At 37.8% G+C, this 23,772-nt stretch overlaps 1 protein-coding gene across 1 annotated transcript; it reads left to right on the top strand.

Moving 5' to 3' along the window:
• The first annotated feature begins 652 nt into the window (after window positions 1–652).
• Window positions 653–23,772, top strand: LOC143296735 (dihydrolipoyllysine-residue succinyltransferase component of 2-oxoglutarate dehydrogenase complex, mitochondrial-like). The gene is made up of 14 exons (XM_076608794.1): window positions 653–662; window positions 2,479–2,627; window positions 4,608–4,641; window positions 6,195–6,243; window positions 7,057–7,124; window positions 7,985–8,059; window positions 12,755–12,810; window positions 13,249–13,357; window positions 16,581–16,831; window positions 17,856–17,953; window positions 18,379–18,577; window positions 19,011–19,094; window positions 19,645–19,812; window positions 21,147–23,772. The coding sequence occupies exons 1-14, from the start codon at window positions 659–661 to the stop codon at window positions 21,279–21,281; spliced, it is 1,479 nt and encodes a 492-aa protein (XP_076464909.1). The 5' UTR covers window positions 653–658; the 3' UTR covers window positions 21,282–23,772.

The raw sequence follows: 23,772 nt of genomic DNA, 5'->3' as shown, positions 1-23,772 counted from the left end.
GGGGCCCAGTACCTGCAGTCGGGAGTCACTGATGCTGCAGGGCCCGCCACAGTGTTTCGCCCTTGCGTGCGGGACAGATACGCAGACACGCACACGCATTTACACACACACACACACACACACACACACACACACACACGAAACACGTGGTACTGATTGGACAGAGCACTATGAGTAATGACAGCTGCATCTGCAATCCTTGATCCAAGTTCAGTTTTCAGCCAGTGTGTTTGTGCTACTTCACGAACACTTTAAAACAAGTCACCATGATCACTGGGCCGTGCGCTTGTCCACGTTTTCTCTGAAGCATGCGTTTTCAAAATACGTGTGGAATGCCGTTTTATATATCGCAGTGGTACTTTATTCCCAGCTAATTGCTTCTTGTCCATGATTTCACGCTAATCTGGCGACACCCACCCCACCTCCCCTTCTTAGTCCTTTTGAAAAAAAAGAAAAGAAAAAAGAAGAGGTATATTCAGTTGTATAACTTGATCAATCCAAAACAAGAAAGAAACGCTCATCTCTGATAACAATTGGCAAAACGAACAAATCTCAACAATAATTGCCTTCTCTAAGGGATACTAATCATTAGTCACTAACTTTAGCAGTGATGTACGCGGAGAGCTAAGCGACGTTCACCACTTGTTCTTGACTGAACATGGGTAAGTTGAATTACGCTGCTGCCCAGCAGATATGGTGTAGCGTATATGGATTTGTCCGAACGCATTGACACCTCCTTGAGAAACCAAAACTGAAATTTTGTGTGCAAAGTATGACTGAATCAGAAGGCATGACCAGAGCCGTGCGTTTGGTTTATGCGAACACGGGCATCTGGTCCGTTTCTTTTTTATTCTTTGTATCATCATGTGGATATTTGGATCAGTCCGCACATTTTGACACCTCTTTCAAACTGAGACTGAAGCAAGATGCAACATGACAGAACTTGAGGTGCAAAAGGAATGTGTCAGAGAGAGAGAAAAAAAATTCTAAGGTAAATGGAATAAGCAAACAGTGGTTTTTATTCACCACTCAATCCATCCGAAGGGGGGAATAAAACATTTAAATAAGAAACAAACAAACAAACAAACAAAAAAAGAAAAAGTAAAAATGCGACAGAAAAAAGTATGACTGGAAGGAGAGAGGGGGGGAGGGACTAATGATGATGATGATTATGATTGATAACTGATGAACAAAAAGAGAGCTGACGGCGACGTCGATGATGATGGTGATGGTGGTGGTGATGTAATGATGATGGTTCACAATAAACAAAGAGATAGATGACGACGACAACCACGGACGACGACGACGACGTCTGACGACGATGATGATGATGAATGAACAAAGTCTATTTCTGTCATCAGTAGTATATCGATAGCCGTTCAGTTGCGGGCCGGAGCACAGCGACAATACGAAATTTCAGTGATGGCATTGAGCGCGGCACGACAGAAACTGCCAATGTCTCAAACTGTAATCTTTCTTGACTGAACTGAACACAACTGACAGACGACGCATACGAAGACGTCGAAGGCTCGATCTGTACTTGGGTCGGCTGATGGTCATGGAGACAATCTCATTTTTCTGCCAGTACTGTTATCAACGAAGTCAGAGTTTTCATGTGGTCCGAAGCCGGGCTATGGTTATCCGGCACAAGAGTCTTAGTGCTGCAGCCTTGTGGGCTAGTTGGCCTTTGGGAACCATCCCAACGCCGACTGTCCTAAAACCCTCTTGGCCGAGAGAGTGAGGATGTACTTGGGCAAGACACTTCCCACTATAATCAAATTCTAGCCCAAATAGTCGGAACAGCAGTTGCCTCCTCTGCTGTTCTGATGGTCATAGTCGGACACGACTGACTATCATATACATATATGTATATATAATGCATATAATTAGAGAGTGAGAGAGAGAGGGGGGGGGGGGGGGGGTAACAACCCCCTACCATCAAACACACACTGACAATCTCAACCACACAAACCAACAGCCCCTACCACCAAACACACACAACCCCATCCACAAAAACAAAACAACCCCCTTACCATCAAACATATACAACCCCAGCCACACACACAAACAACCCTCCCACCACCAAACACATACAACCCCAACCACAAAAACAAATACCCGCACTTTACTCCAACCGAACAAACTTGACCTTAAGGGTGTATACCCCAACAACGCGAGAGAGAGGGGCTATTAAAAAATTTTTTTCTTCCTTTAACCTCGATGTGGAAATTCGTCCTTCGCGGTTTTGATCCAATGATATTCACATGTATGTCTTCACAAACACAATCCTGTCAGCTCAGCTGTGATTACACCATGCCGCATGCCGACGTTTTAACCATTTTTAAAAGTCTGTTTAAAGTAATAATTAATCTGTTTAAAAACCCTCTCAAAAATGATTGCCAACAGTCTGCTGTGTGAGGTAAACTTTAAAAGCCCTTTTTTGCATTATCACGGGATATTTTTTTGGTTTCTTGGTAGAATTGCAGACGACATTTGTATTCTGCCCTGCTGCGCATGCGTTAAATTGTGTCGTCTTTCTATCCGCCATGCTTGCTTCGGGTGTTCGGTATTTACCACGCTGTATCAGGCGTTTGTCTGCATGCAGGACACGTCTGGAAATAAGCAAGGTACGTATACAGACATATTTTTCTTTGCCATAGTTTGTTTGTAAATGACGTTTCTTACGATATGACTGGGACAGAAGAATCAACTGCAAAGACCGAAGACGTTTTGCTTTCCAGTTTCATTCCTTTCAACAGTAAAATGTTCCACCTGTTCCTCATATTCACGAATGTCTTTGTATATTCAGTTCAGAACATCCAAGCTTTCATTCTGTTATCATGAGATACGTAAGTTCTGTTGAAAAAGCGTTTTTGCAAGTTATGTTTAACGATAAGGCCATGGCCATGGTCAAGAAAAGAAGTGACACTTTTGACCTTCCATTGGTAAGCTGCTGTGGAGTTATTATCCTGGAGACAGGTCACCTCTGTTTAGAGTTTTATTGTTTCAATTCCTATTTGTTTGTGTTAGGTGTGTTGTCCATGTTGTAGCTGTTTATCCTTTTAAGTAAAATGTTGAATTCTCTCAGAGGTCAAGTGCAACGCTTGTTACTAAGGGGGATAATTTACCCTGTTACTTCCGTCACAATCACACAGTTGCATGTCGTGGATTAAAACTGTCACTTAAGCTGCGATTTTCAACTCGAATGGAATCAGTTATAATGTACTATGCCTGCCCCAGTATTTTTTCATCACTGCACCTCCACCTCCACCCTTTCTCTCCCCTCCCCCTCAGTCTCCTCTCCCCCTCATGTTTAACATGAGCTCTCAATTTCTTAACACACCCCTTTTTAGATATGAGTTTATAATTTGCTGTGTATGCTTCAGTAATCTGTGAAGCAAATTCACATATCTGTTCAAATGCAAGAGAACAAGTGTGTGCTGTTGACTACATATGTATTCATGAAACAACTGTGATCTGATCAATGTAAAACACCAATATTGTGCTCTCTCTCTCTCTCTCTCTCTCTCTCTCTCTCTCTCATACACACACACACACACACACACACACACACACATACACCAACCACACACACACACACACACATACACCAACCACACACACACACACACACATATACACCAACCACACACACACACACACACACACACACACACACACACACACACACACATATACACCAACCACACACACACACACACACACACACACACACACACACACACACATTGACAAACACATAAGCATGCAGTCCACAGAACTGACTTGGATCGGTGGTCAGGCTTTGTCCTATCCCTAAAATAACTAAGAGAAGTTGGTCGCATGCAGTTGAGGTTCACCATCCAAATGTTTGTCTTTTGAATTGTGTGCTTTCAGACCTAAGCATAGGCTTTTTTTTTTTTTGCTTTTTTTTTTTTTTTTTTTTTGCTTTTTTTTTTTAATTGATTGTAAATGATAAAGTATGCAGGCAGTCACAGCTGTCTGCTACCACTGCATTGTGAAATGACAGATAGAAGTGTAGGTAATGTGTGTGTGTGTGTTTATTTGCTTACTTTGATTGATATTTATGTGAATTGGACAGAATTCATATTAACAAATAGATTGAAGTACGATTAGAATTATATAAGTGTCTGGAGTCAGTGGAGATCAGCAGTAGCATTATGACAAGTTGCAAATCAAATTGGAGGAAAAGACTCTAAAGAGAGATCAGGCACATATAATATTAGTATTTTATATCTCATGTGTGCATGCAATGATGCATACAATGTGTAGTAACTGGTATGCATTCAAAGAAAGCCAATGCCCCAGCAGTTTCTTTGTTTTGATTTGTTTTTCATTGTGTAGAGTTAAGGTAGGGAAAGAATGAATGGTTAATTGGTTGCTGACAAACTCACAAAGACAAAATGCTTTTAGTTAACACTGGGTACGTTTTGGTGATGATTGATATGATTATTGCTCAGAAAGTATTCGACCACACTCCTGACATACAAATGATACATTGTCTTCGCAAGTTCTGTAGTGAAAGTGTACACAGCATTTATCATGAAAATACATCAAATAAAACAAGTTTGTTTTTTATTTTGCAGGATTTTCCTAATGTCCAGACTCAAAGATCAGCAGGTAGTGTATTTGAGCTGTATATTTTCACATGCATCTGTTTATACTATGATAATTGACTCAAAGATCCTGCTATTGTTGTTTTGATAATATATTCATAATCATATTGACAATAAGGAAAATGTTGAATTGAAAAAGAACTATGCATCAATGGAATTGGGGTGCCTGCATTTCTTTTCTTTTTTTTTCTCTGAAGGCAAAAATTGAAATATGACCATGGAGAGCTAAAGCGAAAAAAAAAAAAAAGGTTTTATGAATTTCTCATATAATTTTTCTTGTTTTCCTCTGTAAAAGTACTGTGTTTCTGTTTCTTTTTCCCATTGTATCGAACATTCGTCACCACCGTGAGAACTTTCCTTTCTATATCACAATAATGGAATGACAACTCTTAGTCTTACCACACTTAGCAGTTTCACTTTCAGTGCAATACTGTGATTTGCAAAGGTATTTCTGAACAAAACAAAAATACATACATCAAATAACTTGTGGAACACAACACCAGGATTCTGTACTTGGGGTACATATTGACAGTCAGCCTTTCTATATCTTAGGGAATATCAGAGCAACAATGATTCAACAGACCTATGAATAATGCTTTCACAATGAGAGAATCTCCTCTAATTTTCTAGGTGCAACTAAGGCACTTCTATTTCCTTGTTGTTCTGATTGCAGAAGTATTAAGTTTGCAAGTGGGTTGTCTGTCTCTTTGTATGTCCAAATAAAGGTTACAACAGAGCGCTTTGCATTAGTCAAAGTTCTTTTGCCCCTCAGTGCTTTGATAATTGATTGCAGTGCAACTGAGCTGACCTCTCATGCTGTGCACATCATTGGGCTGTGGTTTTATTCTTGTGGAAGTAGATCACTAACTTAAAAATGACAACTGTAACTAGTGTCAGTTGGGTGTCACTGCGGAGGGTAGGAATTGTCGCACATGACTATATGAGTATAGTTATAAATGATAAAAATCAGGGTTATGTAAAAATAATCTTCATTGGGCGTACCAGTTCCCAAGATAAGACACATCAGGAACAGATGGACGAACTGACTGATAATGTGATTGGAGTGTTCTTGTGCTGTGGACCTGTGAAAGTTCCAGTTTGAAATGAAAAACATTATTTGAATAACCCCCCCCCTCCCCCCCACAAAAAAAATAAAATAAAATAAAATAAAATAAATAAATAGATAAAATAAAAATTTTAAAAAGGAATGAAATGTATTAATCACAATTAAAAAAATAAATGAATAAGCATCAGGGGTGCAAGATGATGTTGCCATTTGTTTTATTGTTTTTCATTGTATACTTTGAATTTGATAGTCTTTAGTTTATTGCTCTGAGCTATTTGAAATCTCAAGTTAAGAATTAAAATAGAATGAAACATCTTTTTTTTTTCATTTCAAATAAATCTTTAGCCTGCAAAGCTAATATGACATTATTGAAAAGTGTTGTTTTTCATGTACATTTATTTTATCTTCTTTTTTTTTATATATGTAATGTCATGATAAACCCTATGTTTGTGTTGAAATATTTAATCTACTTAACTCATAATGTTGTGCAGCAAGCGCTTGCAGACTGCAAGGCTGCCATAATGGAAGCAAGCTGGCCAGGTAAGTCACCAGTGTCTCTGGTTTAATTTTGAATTTAATGTCTTGATGACTTAAGGGGGAAAAAAGAAGAAAAATGATCTTTTAATTATGTACTTGTAGAGTTCCAAGTGGACCAGAGTATAAGAATTCTCTTTATTTTATTGATGAACATGAGCTATATTCCTCAGGACAGATAATGAAAAAAATTGAAAAGAATTGGCTGTGAGTTCCTATCTCATACGTACATCAATAAAATTTTTGTTTTGGTTGTATCAGTAGAGATAGTGATATATAGAAATTAGAACTGATCCTTGACATGTAGAACTGATCCTAAGCAATTCCACTTAGGCAGATTTACATATTTTTTTTAAATGCTCTGTTGGAAAGAAAGACACTGGTCAGGGATTGCAGTTTTACAGTGAGACTGAACAGAAGAAGAAAAGGGAATGGGTGTGCTATTAATCAGAACAGAGTCAGAGGATGTTGAAGATTTTTTTTTTTAGGACAAGATAGCATAAAGTTAGTCTCAACATCTTTTAGTTAGAATTTAGTGAGAGTCATCCAGCCCTGTAGGTCCGCAGTGCACTCGTCTGTCTGAAACAACAGTGCATCAATTTCAGCTGTGGAGTCCATAACATCAAATGGTAATCGTTGCCTATTTGGACGAGAGAAAGCTGACCTGGCAAGTGGTCAGTTGGTTCTTACCAATACCAGCTGGTATTGGAATTATATCAAATTTATTTATTCATTTACATGTTTACACATTTTTCCAAGTTCGAAATCATAATCATTGTTCTGTTTGTAATGTGGTATGGAATGGTTTCTTTCCCCCAGATTGAGCAGTAGCTCTGTGGTCACAAGCTTTCAACATACAAAGAATTTCCACCGCTCAGCCACTGTTTGTAAGTCAGTTTCAGTCAGTCTGTATATCTCTGTCTCTCTCACTAGGTTTTTACATAACAGTGAAAAGGGAGAAATTGCATTTTCAAACCATGAAACCATCCATTTCTTTTCTTTTTTTTTGTATGTGTGTGTGTTTTGATTGCATGTGTGAGGTCATAATGTTCTGTTAGACATGTTTTTGTGGTGTAATACATACATACTCAGACAGACAGCTGAGAAAACACTGATGTAAACTTATTTTCTCTGTTTTATCAGCTCTTCTGCAATTTGAGAAACCAAACTTAGCATGAAAACAGATTTTGATTATGTAGTCCTTTACAGCCATAGACTGTGAAACAGTGTTTAATGTTACAGATTCTTGATGAGTGGTATTAAACTTGTTTTTGGCTGGTTCTTGCTTACTGCTTGTGTGTGATGGATGGAGTTACATTCTGGCTGATCTGATGGTCACCATGTTTCATGTGTACATGTGTACCGCATTTGACAAATACTGCCCTGTCTAATTTTGTTTCACTGTAACAGTACAGTTGGTGTCCCAGTGTGCATGTCACAGGGATGTTGGTAACATTGCTGTTGAGTTACCCCAGTCAGGAGATTGCTTTATTGAGAGTGTAGTTTAAAATAAAATTGAGATATTTACTACCGTGGAATGAATGATAACAATATCCAAGAAAGCTCATTGCTCTTGGCCATCTGAACTGAATATTAAAATATGATAATATATATGTATGACCATATTGTTGGCTTTATTATGATGATATAGGTATAAATAAAGATAAAACATTGGTAAAATGAAAGGATACTGTTAGGACATCTGAAGTTTCAGTTAAAGGACACAGGTGTCTTGTTGATTTTCCAGATGAAGAAGTGAAGATTATTTCGACTCCCGCTTTTCCAGAATCTGTGGCAGAAGGAGATGTCAGGTGGGAAAAGGGTAAGAATGGCATGGAGTGCAACTTTCTCCCTATGATGCTACCTGGTACTGTTATTGATTATCTCTGTTGTCATTTATATCCCTCTACTACTTCTAGGTAGGACTTCTTTTTTTTTTTTATCTGGCAGGAACAAAACTTTACAGACACATAGATATTGTTGAAACATAAAACCATGCAAAATTTCAAGGCTGTATCTTTAATAGTTTTTTTGGTTTTTTTTAGATATAGCTTAATGGATTTTTCTGAAAAGCGTATTTTTCCAAATCGCAAGATTTGCTGTTTCAAAGAGCATAAAATTGAAACTACTTGTACTACAGAGATAAGATTTGATAAATACTTTGATGTTTTTTAGCTCCATCAGTATTCATAATCCTTCAATATATGCATTAAAAACAGGCCCATTTTGCAATTTTCTCAATGGAAAAATGGGTAAAAAATGAAGATTGTTAATATGATGATATTTCATCTGTAATGGCTTCAAGAGGTGTTTTCCTGTTTGAAAATAAAAGAAATTAGGCATCAAATGATTATAGGTTATTTTAGTGTTTTCAATTTTTTGTTTTGGGGAGGGCTGGGGAGTTTTTTTGGGGGGTGGGGGAGGGCAGGTCTGGAGGTGGGGGCTAAGATTAAATAGACACACACAAACTGCAACAAATTGTAAGATTAAGTCCAAAATAATAATAGAAATAAGTCACATTGTACATCTTTTGAATTGAATTTGAGAGGAACACATATAACTTTTTGTTTGGTTCCTTCTCACCTTGGTCTCCTATATAATGAATGGGCTGACAGGGCTGCAGGAAAAGGTGCAAAAGAAACAGGGAACCACAGACCATTATTTGCCTTTGCCTTTGTACAAGAGGGGTGCCGCTTACTAGAAAAAGCATCATGGAGCAAAGTTAGGAAAGTATACCAGCAAAATGGCAAAGTTTTAAATAGAAGTATGAATAATATTCAACAACCGGAATCTATCAATCAATCAAATACAATCAGTAATTTATTCAGATGAAGGCAAATTCAGGCATTATCAAACAGGATAAAGCTGAACGCTTTTGTAACAAAGTTCAGCAGAGATGTTAAATGCATATGTGGAGAATCTATTTCAAGCAGACACATACTCTTTGAATGTCAGAGTCTGAAATCGTTTTTACCAAACTTATCGGAAAATTCTTTTGAATGTATTTTTGACAATTTCAAGATGTTATCTGCTATTGCAGGTTTGCTGCATAGTCCAATTGGACATTTGTTATAGTTGTTACAGTTGTTTGATGTTTGCGTTTCCTTCTATTTTGTGCCTATGTCTCCCCTTTTAATGTCTTATTTTTTTCCAATGCTCTGTATCTTTCCCCACCACACACACACACATTCGCGCACACACACATACACACACATCATTCATCACCCTCTGCCCAATACCGTTCCCACCACCACGCGGTTGTATCACTCCTTTATCTGTGTGGTGCCCATTGCTTCATCCCTGAAGGCCTGTTGAATGTTGCGGATCGTTTCCACTTGGGAATCGCCAAGCTTGACACAAAATTTGATGCAGTAGCATTGTTAAAGTTTTTCAGTCATTTTGTCAAAAACGAAAATCTGACGGCGTTCACTTGCACTTCCTCACTCATCGGCAGTCTGCTGTCGACTGACAGCTTCTGCAGACAGGGAAAAAATTCACGTATGCGCATTAGGGTCGCCTACATACGTGCACCAAACCACGCCTCCCTAGCTTCATTTGTTTACACACAAAAAATTAATGTTGGATACTTTTTGAACACACCTCGTATGACTGAAGCTGAAATGAACCATGTCTATCGTTCAAGCCAGGAATATTGTAAAGTCCATCAATGGCTGAGTTCACACTTAAAAAAGAAAAAAAAAAAGCGGTGGGACCAGCCCGTATTTGCAGATGAAGCCAACAGCTGGTGTGACCTGATTTAGTCAATGTTTGTGAATGTGATCATGTTGTACAGCCTGTCATGCATTATTTCTAAATAAAATCACATTCAGTGGATAAAAAAAAATTTAATCAGAACTTGTTTTTTGTTGTTATTATTTCTTGCGATACACCACAAATAAAAAGAGCAAAGAGAATACGGTGGAGAAAAACCTTTGGCGTAATTTTTTCAGAGCTGTTAACAAATACCTTTGAACACCAACTGTCAGAAAACCCCCATGGCATGACAGAGTCACAAACATACCCCCATGGCATATGACAGAGTCACAAATATAATGAGCTTGGCTGAATGACCACTTTATACAATGTTAAGACTCTGATTAATGATGTTAAAGTGGTCTCAAATCAGGTTTTTTATATTTTGACAATGGAATATTCAGTTGAAAATTTACTTCGCCTGTATACCATAAGTCCCCCCAGCATCACTTTTGAGAAGACTCAACTGTAGCTCAGTAGACTACTGCATAAAACTGGGTATCAGCTGGCATTAGTTCTAAAAACTCATGGTCAGTCACCTGATAAATTTTATTATCAAAAAAAAAAAATTAATCTGTTACACTATCAGAGTACTTAGTTTGAAATTACCTCCTGAAGTCATAGTTAATGTATGTCATACAGAGTGAGTTTTAATGTTTGCAGAGTTAATGTTTTGATTTCTTTTATCACCAGGTATGAGTATTATTAGCTGCTAACTTTAATAAATTAATGTTATCAATTATTATTCAGTAATTTGAGAAAGCTTTTTTTCTTCTAATATCTTGGTTTTTGACTGTTTCACCTTTTAAAAATGTAACACACACACACACACACACACACACACACACATATGACTAATTCAGTAATCGCAAAGAAAATGAAACTGGAAACAAATCAGTTAAATTGCTTTAAAAAATATTCACAAGGTATTGGTTATAAAAATGTTCAGATCTTGTTAACATTACTCTTTTCTGTTTTCTTTTTTTATAGTTTTTTTATTGTGTGGTTTTTGTTGTTGTTTTGTTTGTTTTGGTATTAATCTACACTTGTTTTTTCCGACAGTAACACTGTCAACAGATCACAAAAAAATTGAATCACTGACAAAAACAAACACATGAAAACATGCAAATAACAGTTACAACAATAATTAATAGTGATAATGATATGCTAATATTATAAGAAGTATTTAATAATAATGATAATTTGATTTCAAAAGAGGAACATGAACCATACAGTTAGGAGTTTACAGAGTTATCATTTATTACTTGGGCGCAAGGTAAGAAAAGTAGACATTTTATGGCCAATACCTTAATAAAACGCAAAGCGAAAATTACATCATTTCAAGGAATATAGTGTAGATCATGTTTCTTTTCAGTGATTACCTGTTTAACTGAAGCAAGAACTGAAAATGTGACGGCGATCATCGGCTTTTGGATTCACGTCTGCGTGTCACAAATACGAAACATTTTTAGCCTGATATCAAATATTAACAGGAAATTGAAATTATAGACCGATTATATATAAACTATTTACTTGATTTCTGTGGTTTGATTGTAAAACAGACATCGTGATTTTGCAGACGAGTGCAAAACATCGACAGCCACGCTTGGCAGAAATCCAGTCATGTTTGTCACCATTTTGAATTGACTCAAAGCAAGCGGTGGTGTTCTTCCCGCGCGTTAAGGACTATGACAAGCAACACCTTCTGGTTCAAAACTTACATAATTTCAAAGAGCAAAAATTAAACTTTCTTGTCATCCTTGTTACATTGTGTTTTTTGTTGTTGTTGTTGTTGTTTGTTTGTTTTTTTCAAATTTATGAAATTTGTATTCATTTGAAAATTTAGCGTATTTTCAGTTGAGGATTTAAAAAAAAAATGGTCATAACTGGATTCATGCTTACTCTGATGTCATAGTTTAGGGTCTTAGCTTTACATAGAGTGGTCATTCAGCCTGTCAAAGCCTGTAAGAGTTTTCCGACAGTTGTTGTTCGAGGTTGGTGTCAGTCGCTCTGTAAACATGGCGCAATGGTTTGTTCTCCACTGTAAATCCTTTGCTCTTTTCATATTTGAGGTGTATTGCATTCAGCATTCACACACATAAAAAATACAACATAAGTGCAGATCAAAGGTTTGTTTATGCATTGAAATAGATTTTATTGAGAAATATGCATCACAGGCCGTGTAACATGATCACAAATACCAATGAAATTTTGTCACGTCAGTCAATGTCACCTACCCTCATATAAGGGCTGGACCAACCTACTACTTCCAACAATGTTAATTAAATGTCTGTCTCCAATCTTCATGTTTTTTTCTGTCTTCATTTTCTCTCTTTTGAATTCCTCCCAACCCCACTTCCAAACTCTTCCCCTCCACCCCACTTATTCTTTCTCCTTGCTATCTATCAACCCCACTGGTGCCAGGATAATTTAGCAGAAAAGAGGCAAACATTAGTTAGTTGAATCAGTAGAAAATAAGCGAAATCTCTGTGTTAGAATTTTAGAATTTATTGTTTTGTACTGTTTTTTTTTAAACATCAGTGTTCTGTACCATTTTAAACAGATTGTATTGTATTTATATATTTATAAATGTATGTGTGTTTGTATGACATTGTGTATGTGTGTACAAGTGTGTGTAATGCCATGTTTGTGTGTAACATACAGTGTTAGTGTGTAAGACACTGAGATTGTGGAGATGGGGGTGGGGGGGAGGGGGTTTGTTCGCCGAACCTTTTGTGTAATTCCTTGCATTCATGATTTTCAGCTGTGGGAGATTTCGTTGCTGAGGATGAGTCTGTTGGAGAAATTGAAACTGATAAGGTATGTCCACATGGTACTAACCTACCTACCAAAGAATCTTGGAATATTCTGTTTGACTTTCTGTTCACAGTGTGTTTAATTGATAGTTATAGGAAAATAAGTAAGATTCTGTGAAAGCAAAAACAAGATTTTATAGAATAAACACTTAGCAGAATGATTTAACAGAAAAATAATGCATGGCACACATGCACACACCCACTCTCATACACACACCAGTGGTTGTATAGATTTGCTATCAGATTCCATCAGGAAAAATTGCTTGTCAGTATCATCCTTGTACCCTTACCATCACACTGTGCAAATAATGATATACATTTAAGAGCGTTTTCTTAACACACACACACACACACACACACACACACACACACACACACACATTTTAAACATGTCTGGCATAGATAGTACAGACAGTGGTGTTCACTGTTGTGTTCCCTGCAGACATCTTTGGCCCTATTCGCCCCAGCATCAGGGGTGATTGAAGAACTTCTGGTGGCAGATGGGGATAAGGTGGTGCCTGGACAGCAGCTGTATAAGCTCAAATTGACAGGTAGGCTTTTTTCTTTTACACCTGAAACATTCACAGGTGTGACTTGTTTTGGAGAAGGTTTGACAGCAACTTGGGGTTTCATATTTTACCTGTGTTAATTTGCTGTTTACAAAGATTTTGTGAATTTAAAGTAAGTATTGACCCAGACGGACAACAAGCGCTTCCAGATCCGTCCGGACCTAAAAGAGACCCTCCCTTCGGGGGTGAAGAACAGAAAGGAGGAGTCTGTGCTGTGCAGACTGCGTGCGGGGCACACTTTTTTTTTACTCATTCTTACTTCTTGAAGGGGGAGGAGGCCCCTCGATGCATTCCCTGTGACGAGCCTCTCACCGTGAAACACGTGCTCCTTGACGGTTGGGATCTGCATGACGTTAGACGCAGACATTACACGGCGGTTTCTTTGAAGACTTTGTTTCGTGATGTCCCTCCGTGGGCGCTGATGGACTTCTTAAAAGAAGTGAACCTTTTTAACCAGATTTGAAGGTTTTAAACTATGGAAGTTTTCTTTTAACTTTGGAGTGAAAGTTTGAAGTGGTGACTCGTTTTAATTGGTTGTTGTTTTTTTATCCTTGTAGTAGTTATTGACACGGCGATAGCCTTGAGATGGCCTTAGTGGTCGGCGAGGCTCTAAGCACCATAATTTCATTTCATTTCAAGTAAGTATTGGCTGTCTTTTTTTTCTTTTCTTTTTTTTTCTTTTTTTTTCTTTTTTTTCTTTTTTTTACTTTATTTTAAGGCCTCTTGTTGTACAACCATTTCAGATTTAAAATGCAAGTCAAAACAGAACCCACAACAGAAATTACGGTTCTGTCTATATTAGAATCAAGGTACAGCCAAGTGAAGTTCACTGAAATAGTCTTTTGCACCTCATTTTGAGTGTTTGGACAAACTCCTATTTTACAGGATCACTGCATATTGACTAAACACCACAGAAGTCTAAACACCAAGGAAAGTTATGTTTTGTTTATAGTAATTATGCCTAATTTAATCCAACTATGTAACTTGATATTGAGCTCTAGGATCCAAATTTTTTGCAAATTCTGTCATGGCAAAATGTCAAAATAGCAAAGCCAGCTCTTTTTTTGTTTAAAAGCTATTTTGATGAAATAAAGTAATTTGTATATATGTAGGCAAGGTCTTTTAATTGAAATTCAGGAATAATGAAATTCAAAGAAAAACAATCAAACATCCCAACTGCCCATTCCCTGGTCCCTCTTTTTCCGGCTCATCCAGGTGTTCCTCCTCTGTTACCTGCATACCCTGGGACTGTAGTATCATATCATATGATATCTCCATTGTACACTGGAAATAGATATGCAAATTCACGTCCCCTCCCAGCTTTGAGAAATGCGTCTCTCATGACTGAAGATGACATGGGTGTGTTTATAAGTGTATGTTTATCAGATATGTTTATGAACCAGTTTCTGAATTAGTAATTTGAAAGAAAAACATCAAATGGTACTGCCCCAGACCTGAAGGCAGAATGCAATTAATTTTGTTGAGAGAGAGGGATGGTGGGGGGGAGATGCATGCGAACTCTGGCAAAGGGACTGAAAGAAAGCAGTGATAATTGTGTTGTATTATTCATGTTAATGATTACCTGCACAAATGTGCTACATGTAATATATAAAGCATAAAAACAATACTTCACTTAAGACCAAACGAGAGTGAGACTGAAAGAGAAATGAATTTTTGAAAATGTGAAACACGGAAGAGCAAATATGTAATAATAGTAAAAAGAAAGGGATTATCATTATGTCTGATTGTGTTGTTTTGCAAATAAAACTAAAATCACTACCTCAGGGTATGTCTGTTAATTAACCTTTAGGCTTTATTCAACAACCAACAACTTCACATACTTCTTATTACTTGCGTTTTGAAAGTAAGAGGAACTATTACTAATATTCGAGCAGATGTCTGATTCTGTTTTTGTATATAATGGGGTATCCCCTGTGATAAGCGCTTTTGAGCACTCATTTATGAAAAACACCCCTCTTTAATGTTTATCAGTGATATGATTAACAGCAAAATGGTAAAATTGCACGATCATAACGGTGTTCCTTGCCTATGAGGCTCCGCATCAAAATCGTTGTCGAAGTTAGGCATATATATGTCTTCGAGGGTCCAGGCAAGCTAAGCAAAAGAAACATAGACTAGAAAACCATGTGACACAATCTGTGTTGAGGCGGTTGGCATGCAAGAATCCCTCTGACAACCCATAATTTTTATAAACTGGCAGAATCGTTGTTTTTCTGTCTTTGCTTCAGTGTAGTTGGTGAGGCTGCGGTGTGTAACTTTAACTTGTTTAAGTATTGTTTGCTACAGCAGAAGAGTGAGCAGTGGTAGATGGTGTGGCATCCGGAAGCAGAGTGGTGCATAGTTGATGCAGCAAGCTGGCAATGAGTTGCTAGTTATTTGTTTGAGCATACTGCTGATCTGCCTTTAGTGAGTGGGGAACAGGAGCAACCGGCTGTATGACTGACAAGGAGTCGACAGACAGAAAGAAATACGAAAAAAATTAGCCGTATGCGGAGCACAGGAACAGGTGTCGAGATGGCTGCCGGAAAAAGAGGGCGCTAGCTAGCAGGACAAAGGGGAGGTTACCCACTTTCGGGAGGTTATCGGCCATAGTTGCTCTCTTTTTCTCCGCATAGGCGGATAGTAGTTTGCACAGGACAGGAATGTCAGACCCCTGCCGGAGTCTGCACTAGTTGGGTCACGGTAAGTATGTTATTTAAACGTAATTTTAGATAGAAAATTTCCTTTTTTTCATGAATGGCCCAGAACTATTGTTTACGTTTTAGTGAAGTGTCAGAAGAGCTATTCGTGGTTTTAACCATGGATGATATGGTTTAACTGATATGTTTGCATTATTGAAAAGGCTTGGATTTTTTTTTTTTTTTTTTTACACCTAGCACTTTAACCTAGCATTTGTTTTTCTCCTTTTCATAATTTTAGCCAGTTGATCATGTGTGTGTCAGAGAAAACCACTGAGGAGGAAGCACAAAAGCCGGTAGTTGGTAATTGTATACTGGCTTGTTATTTGAATACTTTGAGGAGGTACATTACAATGTCGCACAGCTACCACCAGTACGGTACATGACATATATGTGTACAAGCACATCTCACAACTACTTTTGTTTATTAGTAATTTGTTAACGTCTCTGATTTTATGGGAGAAGGGGTGTAGGGTTTTCATGGGGTAGAGTCCTCCCTGATGCAGGTGATGCTCCAGCCAAGAAGGCAGAGCCTGCAGCAGAAAAACCTGCCCCGGCTCCTGCTGCTGCTGCTGCCCCTCCATCACCCCCTCCTGCTGCTCAGCCCTCCTCTACAGCTGGCCCTCCTCCCACTACCCCTCCTCCTGTGCCCCCAATGCCCACCCAGCCTCAGGCATCTGTGCCCACATCCTCTGTGAAGCCCACCCCGGTTACCATGGCACCAAGTACAGTCTCCGGCATGCGAACAGAGCAGAGGGTGAGTGGAATTGGGTGTTGTTTCCAGTTCAGGTGAAGTTGCTAAATGCTCACTCTCACAGGGATGATAATGTAGACTTTTTTTTTTAATTTCTATTTTTGGCATTTATATGAATTGATAGATGGAATCAGGTTGACAAGATTTGACCACATCGAATGATAGCTTTTGTAACTGTGGCTCAGCAATTGTAACATCCAATTTTACACAACAGCAGTTCAGTCAGTATCTCTTCTCATACTTTGTGGTTCAAGAAGAGACCCACTCTTTTCACAGACATGTGTGGGTGTTTTTGTTTTGTTTTCTCCCTAGGATGCAGATGCATGGGCATGGTTACTTTGAAAGGTCTATGCTTGGATGTGGACTTTTTGTATTTTTTATTTGTTTTCTGCTCAGTTTTTTTCTGTTTTGGGGAAGGAGGTGGAACATGTTGAGCTGTGAGAGATTAAGTCCCCACCCTTCCCCTCCTTCCCACCTGAAGTTTCATGTGAATTGCAAATAACTGCAGACTGGAAATCAGTTTCAATTTGGTTTAGACCATTTGATCAGAATTTGAATATCTACTGAAAATGAATACTGAATTTGATCTTGTCTTTGGATCAAGGTCAGTAGATCAAGTATTATAGTTACTAAGAGGTTTCAGAACTCATGGCTAGCTTAGCGACCTTGAGCTTTTTCTTTTTCCTTTTCTTTTCTTTGTACGTTTGCTCTTTTTCAGGCATCATGTCATCAGAGGTCACTCATATTTTCATTGCTTGCTTTTCAGAAACCTGTCCATGAATCTTTTTTTATCTTTTATATTAAATCAGTATAATAGATAAGTTCACATCACTCAGGGAGGCTTTCCATTATAACCATCACAAACTTACCATAATGATAAGAAATACTGTTTATCTTTACCGTACCTTACATTAACTGGAAAGATTTTTTTTTTTTTAACTCAATTTTTCTTTTATTGGGGTCAGTTTAAAACAAACACTGTAGATTGATTATGCTTTAACTAGTTGTGTAACCATTTGTCTGCCAGGTGAAAATGAACCGTATGAGGCAGCGTATTGCTCAGCGTTTGAAGGATGCTCAGAACTCCTGTGCCATGCTGACCACCTTCAATGAGATTGACATGAGGTGAGATGCTCTTGGTTGCATTCAGCCCGCATCTGTGGTTTCAGTTCTGATCTTAACTATTACATTTGTGCTCATTTGTCCTGATGGAAGAATGATGACTGCTTTTCACCATGGAAAATAATACTTTGATTTTTGATTTTTTAAAGACATTTTTAGAAGAGCATAATTGCACAGAAGTAATTGACCCTGAAAATCTATCAGTAGAACGGACTCTTATTGTTTGTGAATGCAGGTGAAAGATGCATTTGAACACTGTGATGCCTTGTCTGATCCTTTTTTCATTTGCTTTTTTTTTTTTTTTTCTTTTTTGCTTCCTAGTTCTCTGTTTTTAATGTAAAATGGCATGGCCTGTTTTAATGTGGTAACCAGAACACTGAATTGTGGCTCTTTCCCCCCTGCCTGTCTGTGTTGATGCCCATTTTCAGCAACATCATGGAGATGCGGAGCAAGCACAAGGAGGCCTTCCAAAAGAAGTACAACCTGAAGTTGGGTTTCATGTCTGCCTTCGTCAAGGCGACAGCGTTCGCCTTGCAGGATCAGCCAGTGGTCAATGCTGTGATTGATGAAAACGAGATTGTCTACCGAGACTACATCGACATCAGTGTGGCCGTGGCTACCCCTAAGGTAAGTAGATGTTAACAGGTTGTAGGGGTCTTGCCATAGGCATCGGCCTATTTGCCAGTTTATCTGGGTGGCCACATGTATCACCATGTTTGGTAACACGGCCTGATGGTGGCATTACCCTGTGTCCATCACCTTAGTCTTAAATAAACATGGTTGCAGTGATGGTTCTTGTTTTGTGTATGGATGAGACATTTGCAGAAGAAAATGATTACCCTGGTTTATCAGACTGCAGATCTGGATATGACTTGTTGGTCAGACTGTTCGACTTGACATGATTTGATGGTCAGTTGTTGCTTTTGTATGTAAAACATGATTGGTAGAAATTGGCATGTTGTGGCTCAGTCAAAGTATACAGTGTTAATTATTGTGATATGTTTGTTTCCAATGTTGATTGGATGAAAAGTGATAATGACTGAATGTTATGTGTACCCAGGGGCTGGTGGTGCCCGTCATACGCAGTGTGGAGGGGATGAACTACGCTGACATTGAAAAGGCAATCGCTGATCTGGGAGAAAAGGTATGGCTGGAAGCAAGAAGGCAAAGAAAGCAAGCAAACACACTGAACTATTCACTTTAGTTTGTGACAACTTGGTTTCTTTTTCAGTTTTCTAAAACATACAGTTTTAAACTGTCATTGTGTTACAGCTCAGTCATACTTATCTCAGTAAAGAAGACAAATAGAGCAACCAAACTTGTTTAAAGTATTCATTTAAGTATTGATCCAGTCTGTTAAGTCATAGTCGCCTTGTCAGCTCATTAAATTCAACTGGAATTATAAACTGTTATTGTGTTGAACTCAACTATACTTATCTCCAGTTTTCTGTCTGTCTCTCATTTGCATGCATATTGATTTGCATGTTTTAACATGAACACACATACTTGCATGTTCACATTTGCTCATACACACACTTCACAAAAACTGTGAAAATTAAGCGTCATTGTTCATTCCCTGTTCTTGAATTTGTATCTAAAGGTCAGCTTGTTGAAAGAAAAAGACCAGAACTAGTGACTGCTGCTGTATTGAAATGCCATGTGCTTGTGGTACACCCTTTTGAACTTTTGCACAGGCCCGTTCTGGCAGTCTGGCCATTGAGGATATGGACGGCGGCACCTTCACCATCAGCAACGGTGGTGTGTTTGGCTCCATGTTTGGTACCCCCATCATCAACCCCCCTCAGTCCGCCATCCTAGGCATGCATGGCATCTTTGACAGGCCTGTGGCTGTCAAGGGCCAGGTGAGAACAGTGCTCGGGTGTCCAGAGCCCTTTTTTTCTTCTTCTTTGTCATGTTACTTCCTTTTTGACTCAGTTGTGTAAACAAAGTGAGTCTTTGTTTTAACCCAGTGTTCGGTTGTCTGTGTCTGTGTGTCCATGGTAAACTCTGACATTGCCATTTTCTCTGGAAATACTTTTTCTACCAATACCAAATTTGGTTTAAACATAGTATAAAAGAAAACCTTCACAGTCATACCAATAACAGGTTGTAAGTCTCCCAAATTAAGCTGTATTTCCTAATCATTAACGGTTTATTTCGTTGTGATTCATTTTGAAATCCAAAAATTTTAAAAACCAGCTTCCCACTGAGTTAGGCATACTAGAAGGTAGGCTGTGTTCGAAGACAACGACTTTGTTTTTCTTGTTCACAATTAAAAGGAAAGAAATACAAATCCTGGACAGAACACATACAGTGATACTAACTACACCATCGACTTGTTTACGGCATATAAATATTCTAAAGTGGACACTTAATTAACTGGAATGAACGAAAAAGAATGATTGAATTGATTGTTTCTTTCAGCCCATTGCAGACTGGTCCGTCAGTGCAGATCTAGAGATGCATGGTTCGATCCTGCTCGCGTGCCTTTTTTTTTTCTTTTCTTTTTTTTAATTAAATTTTATCTTCCAAGTTTATTGTATACATAATATTTAATACAGAGCACTTTTCAACGATTTTTTTTATCTCTTTTTTTTTCTCCTCATGATTCCATTACTGGATAAAGTGCGAAGCATATGTGGGTCTTGAAGGCTTTGTCTCTTGTACAATGTTGTTATTGTTGTGGCGATATCAGGATTGAAGATGGAGTAAAGGGAGGGTAATATCCTTCTGCAGTTTATATGATTGGTTTTAATGGCAATTTTGGTTTTAATGGTAATTTTCAGTTGCGTATGGGGAGGAGGTGCTGCTCTTTTTTTTTTTCTTTTTTTAATCTACTTTTTTATTTTGTTTTAGAATTTCAGGTACATTCGAGAACAAATACAGCAGATATGAATAACCAAAATCCACTTCCTAGAATGCACGCTATTTTGTGAAAGTTTCTCAAAGAACAATTGAGTTTTTTAATATTCTTGCTGAATTTAAGGATTTCTGCTTGTTTGCATCTTTGTAATAGTTCCAGTTTAACACTGATACCAGAAGCAAGAGAAATGAACGGTCATGTTAATTCTTGACTTAATTGCTGAAGAAAATGATATACTGTGACTAAGTCTTAATATGTTTAGTAATTTAGTTCTTGCATTTATTACATCTGTTGTGAAGAAGAGTTGAAGATATTGGTTGTGGTTTGCTGCAGGTTGTAGTCCGCCCCATGATGTACGTGGCTCTTACGTACGACCATAGACTTATTGATGGCCGTGAGGCAGTGACTTTCTTGCGGAAAATCAAGGCCGCAGTGGAAGACCCCCGGGTGATACTGCTGGACTTGTAGTGTCGGACTGTGTCTACAATGTAGCTATTGTGTGAGACGATTCCGGGAACATCATCTGCTGTTGCCTTGTGTTTTACCCTTAGAATGTGATAGACTACTTCTGTGTCCAAGGGTGCAGAGGAACATAATGAGACATACAGAATTGTCCAGATCAAGCTTTCGTGCGCAGGCCAAGCACAGACTGAAGTGCAGCATTGTTTTAGAGTGTGTCCACACACCATTTGTGAGCACTTTTCGGATTACCACCAGGCAAACAGGGACTTGGGAAAGTGTTAATATGACTCAGCAAATGTTTGTTTTAAAAGGTATGTGAAAATGTATAGGTAAAAAAAAAATTGTAAAAAGTATTTTAAGAAAAAGGTTAAAAAAAAAGAAAGAAATTCTGGGTAAGGGTTTGACAGAAATAATTGATTGATTCCTGTGACAGAATTCGCATCTTTAATTTTTGATTGACAGACATATGTGCTATTGAGATACAGCTGGCTTCATTTATTTGTTTTTGGGCATACCTTGATCATTGTGGTTTGATTGGCAGTGGTGGTGACGGTTGTTTTTTTTGTTTTTTTTATAAGTGTATGACATAGTCATATGCACTGAGAGCACACCAAAGATAAACAAATAACACATTCTGACAATGTGTACATCAAAAAGACACAGGGGTAGACGGTAAGGGAAAGGGCCAGACTTTGTCTTGCAGTGCATTGGCATGTTGTTTTTTTGTGCATAGCATAGAATGATGTATAAGTTCTTATACTTAAGGGTTGTGGAGTATAGTAAGCATACTGTGCACACTCATCATCATAGTAAGTATACTGTGCAGTATTATTGTGCTATTTTGGGTGTAGAAGAGTGGTGGGAGACTGTTTTAAGCATCTTTGATTTGTGTGTGTATGTGTCTCTCTCTCTTGTTTTCCAACTCTTTCAAGTTTTTCGAAGTGGTCAATCTTTACAGATAATATTTGGAAAGGAACAAGGGTTTGGGAGTGGGTGGTGAAACAATGTATGTCTGGATTTTCTTTCTCCCTTCAAATAAAGAAATCTCTGATGAAATCATGTATCCAATTTTTGTTGTTGAGAAATATGTTGTTTGTGCAGATGTTGTTTGTATTTGTGACAATTGTCAAAATGATTATGTAGGTTACTTTTGTGTATGCTCGCAGGCAGATAAAATTGATCCATGGTAAATGCTTTGCCCATCTGGTTGACATTGCACTTTCCAAGGTGTGTGATCAGAATAGAAACAATCCAGACATTGTGGCACATTCATTTGTGATTGATTTGTGTATGTGTGCAAGAATGTGAGCTTCCATTGATCTGAGCCAAACATGATTTGATGATATGCCTCCAGATCACCTTTTTTGCGTCTGATCGGACCTATTAAGTATTAAATGAGGCTATAAGTATAACATAAATATCAACTTTTGCCAGTTTGAAAGTTGGGTATGGTTTGTTATTTTGTTTACCTTTCCTGTCTGCTCTTTCCCTGCATTCTGACTTAGCCCTTTTCTCACTTTTTTTTTCTCTCTGTTTTGGGGACCTCTTTTCCATAATCTTTGTATATTTTCACAGTTAAACTAAGGTCACAACCTTTGGTTGAATAGTGGCAGGGTCTACTCTTGTACATCTAATATTGAAATTTTCAAATTGTGCTATTTTAACAGAAGTTTTTGAATTAGTGCACAAGTTGAGATTTGATATTGGAATCACTTTCATTGAATTAACACAGTATTTAGATTACAATTTAGTTACAGATGACTTGTCATTTAGACATTTCCCATATGTCTGAGCATTTGAGGCTGTGTTGTAAAATAAATTGTGCATAAATGACCGTATCACCGGTTTCCATGGAATGAAGTTTAGTCGAAGTACATGCTGCAAGGGTTAAAACAGATGGTAGTTTTAGTGAATTTAAAAAATATATATATAATGATTTTGATCAATTTTGAAAATGGCAGTGCCTCCATGTTTTCAGTCAGCCTGTTGCAGATTGAATATTTTGATGGTGTCTTTTTGGGTTTTGATAAAAACAAAGTTCAAAAGAGATTTTTTTTTCATCCCACCTTGAAGTGACCTCAGCACATGAAGAAACAACTTGCAGATATATGCACAAGTATATACAAACACATACACCCTTCTTCTTTACCCTTCTGAATGATTTTTTTTTCACTGTTCACTGCCGTTTAAACAGCTGCCCCTATGAATGACAAATGTCCAAGAAATATGATAGCCAGGAAAAAATCTATTTGTGAATGATTTTGTTTGTCCAGTTGCTCTTTTTAATTCAATTTATATCTGACTGTTTTTCAGCATTGTTCTGCTGTGATTTTGTTGAAATGTATATGGTTTTATTTATTTATAGTCACTGGTTTGCTACTATTTTGAACTATTTATTTTCCATATTGGTACATTTATCTATGAATCAAGTACACAGCTGTCAGCCCCACAGAAAACCCCATTGTGGAATGTATCAATAAAAGCTCAGAATTTGTTA

Source organism: Babylonia areolata, chromosome 21 (genome assembly GCF_041734735.1).
Source record: "Babylonia areolata isolate BAREFJ2019XMU chromosome 21, ASM4173473v1, whole genome shotgun sequence".
Taxonomy (NCBI): domain Eukaryota; kingdom Metazoa; phylum Mollusca; class Gastropoda; order Neogastropoda; family Buccinidae; genus Babylonia; species Babylonia areolata.
The sequence above is the reverse complement of the archived record's forward strand: the minus strand, read 5'-3'. Positions and strand labels throughout refer to the sequence as shown.

Coding starts and splice junctions, on each gene's coding strand:
- LOC143296735 (XM_076608794.1), top strand. Junction 8,060..12,754: donor AGATGTCAGGTGGGAAAAGG/GTAAGAATGGCA, acceptor CATGATTTTCAG/CTGTGGGAGATTTCGTTGCT. Junction 16,832..17,855: donor GCATGCGAACAGAGCAGAGG/GTGAGTGGAATT, acceptor TTTGTCTGCCAG/GTGAAAATGAACCGTATGAG.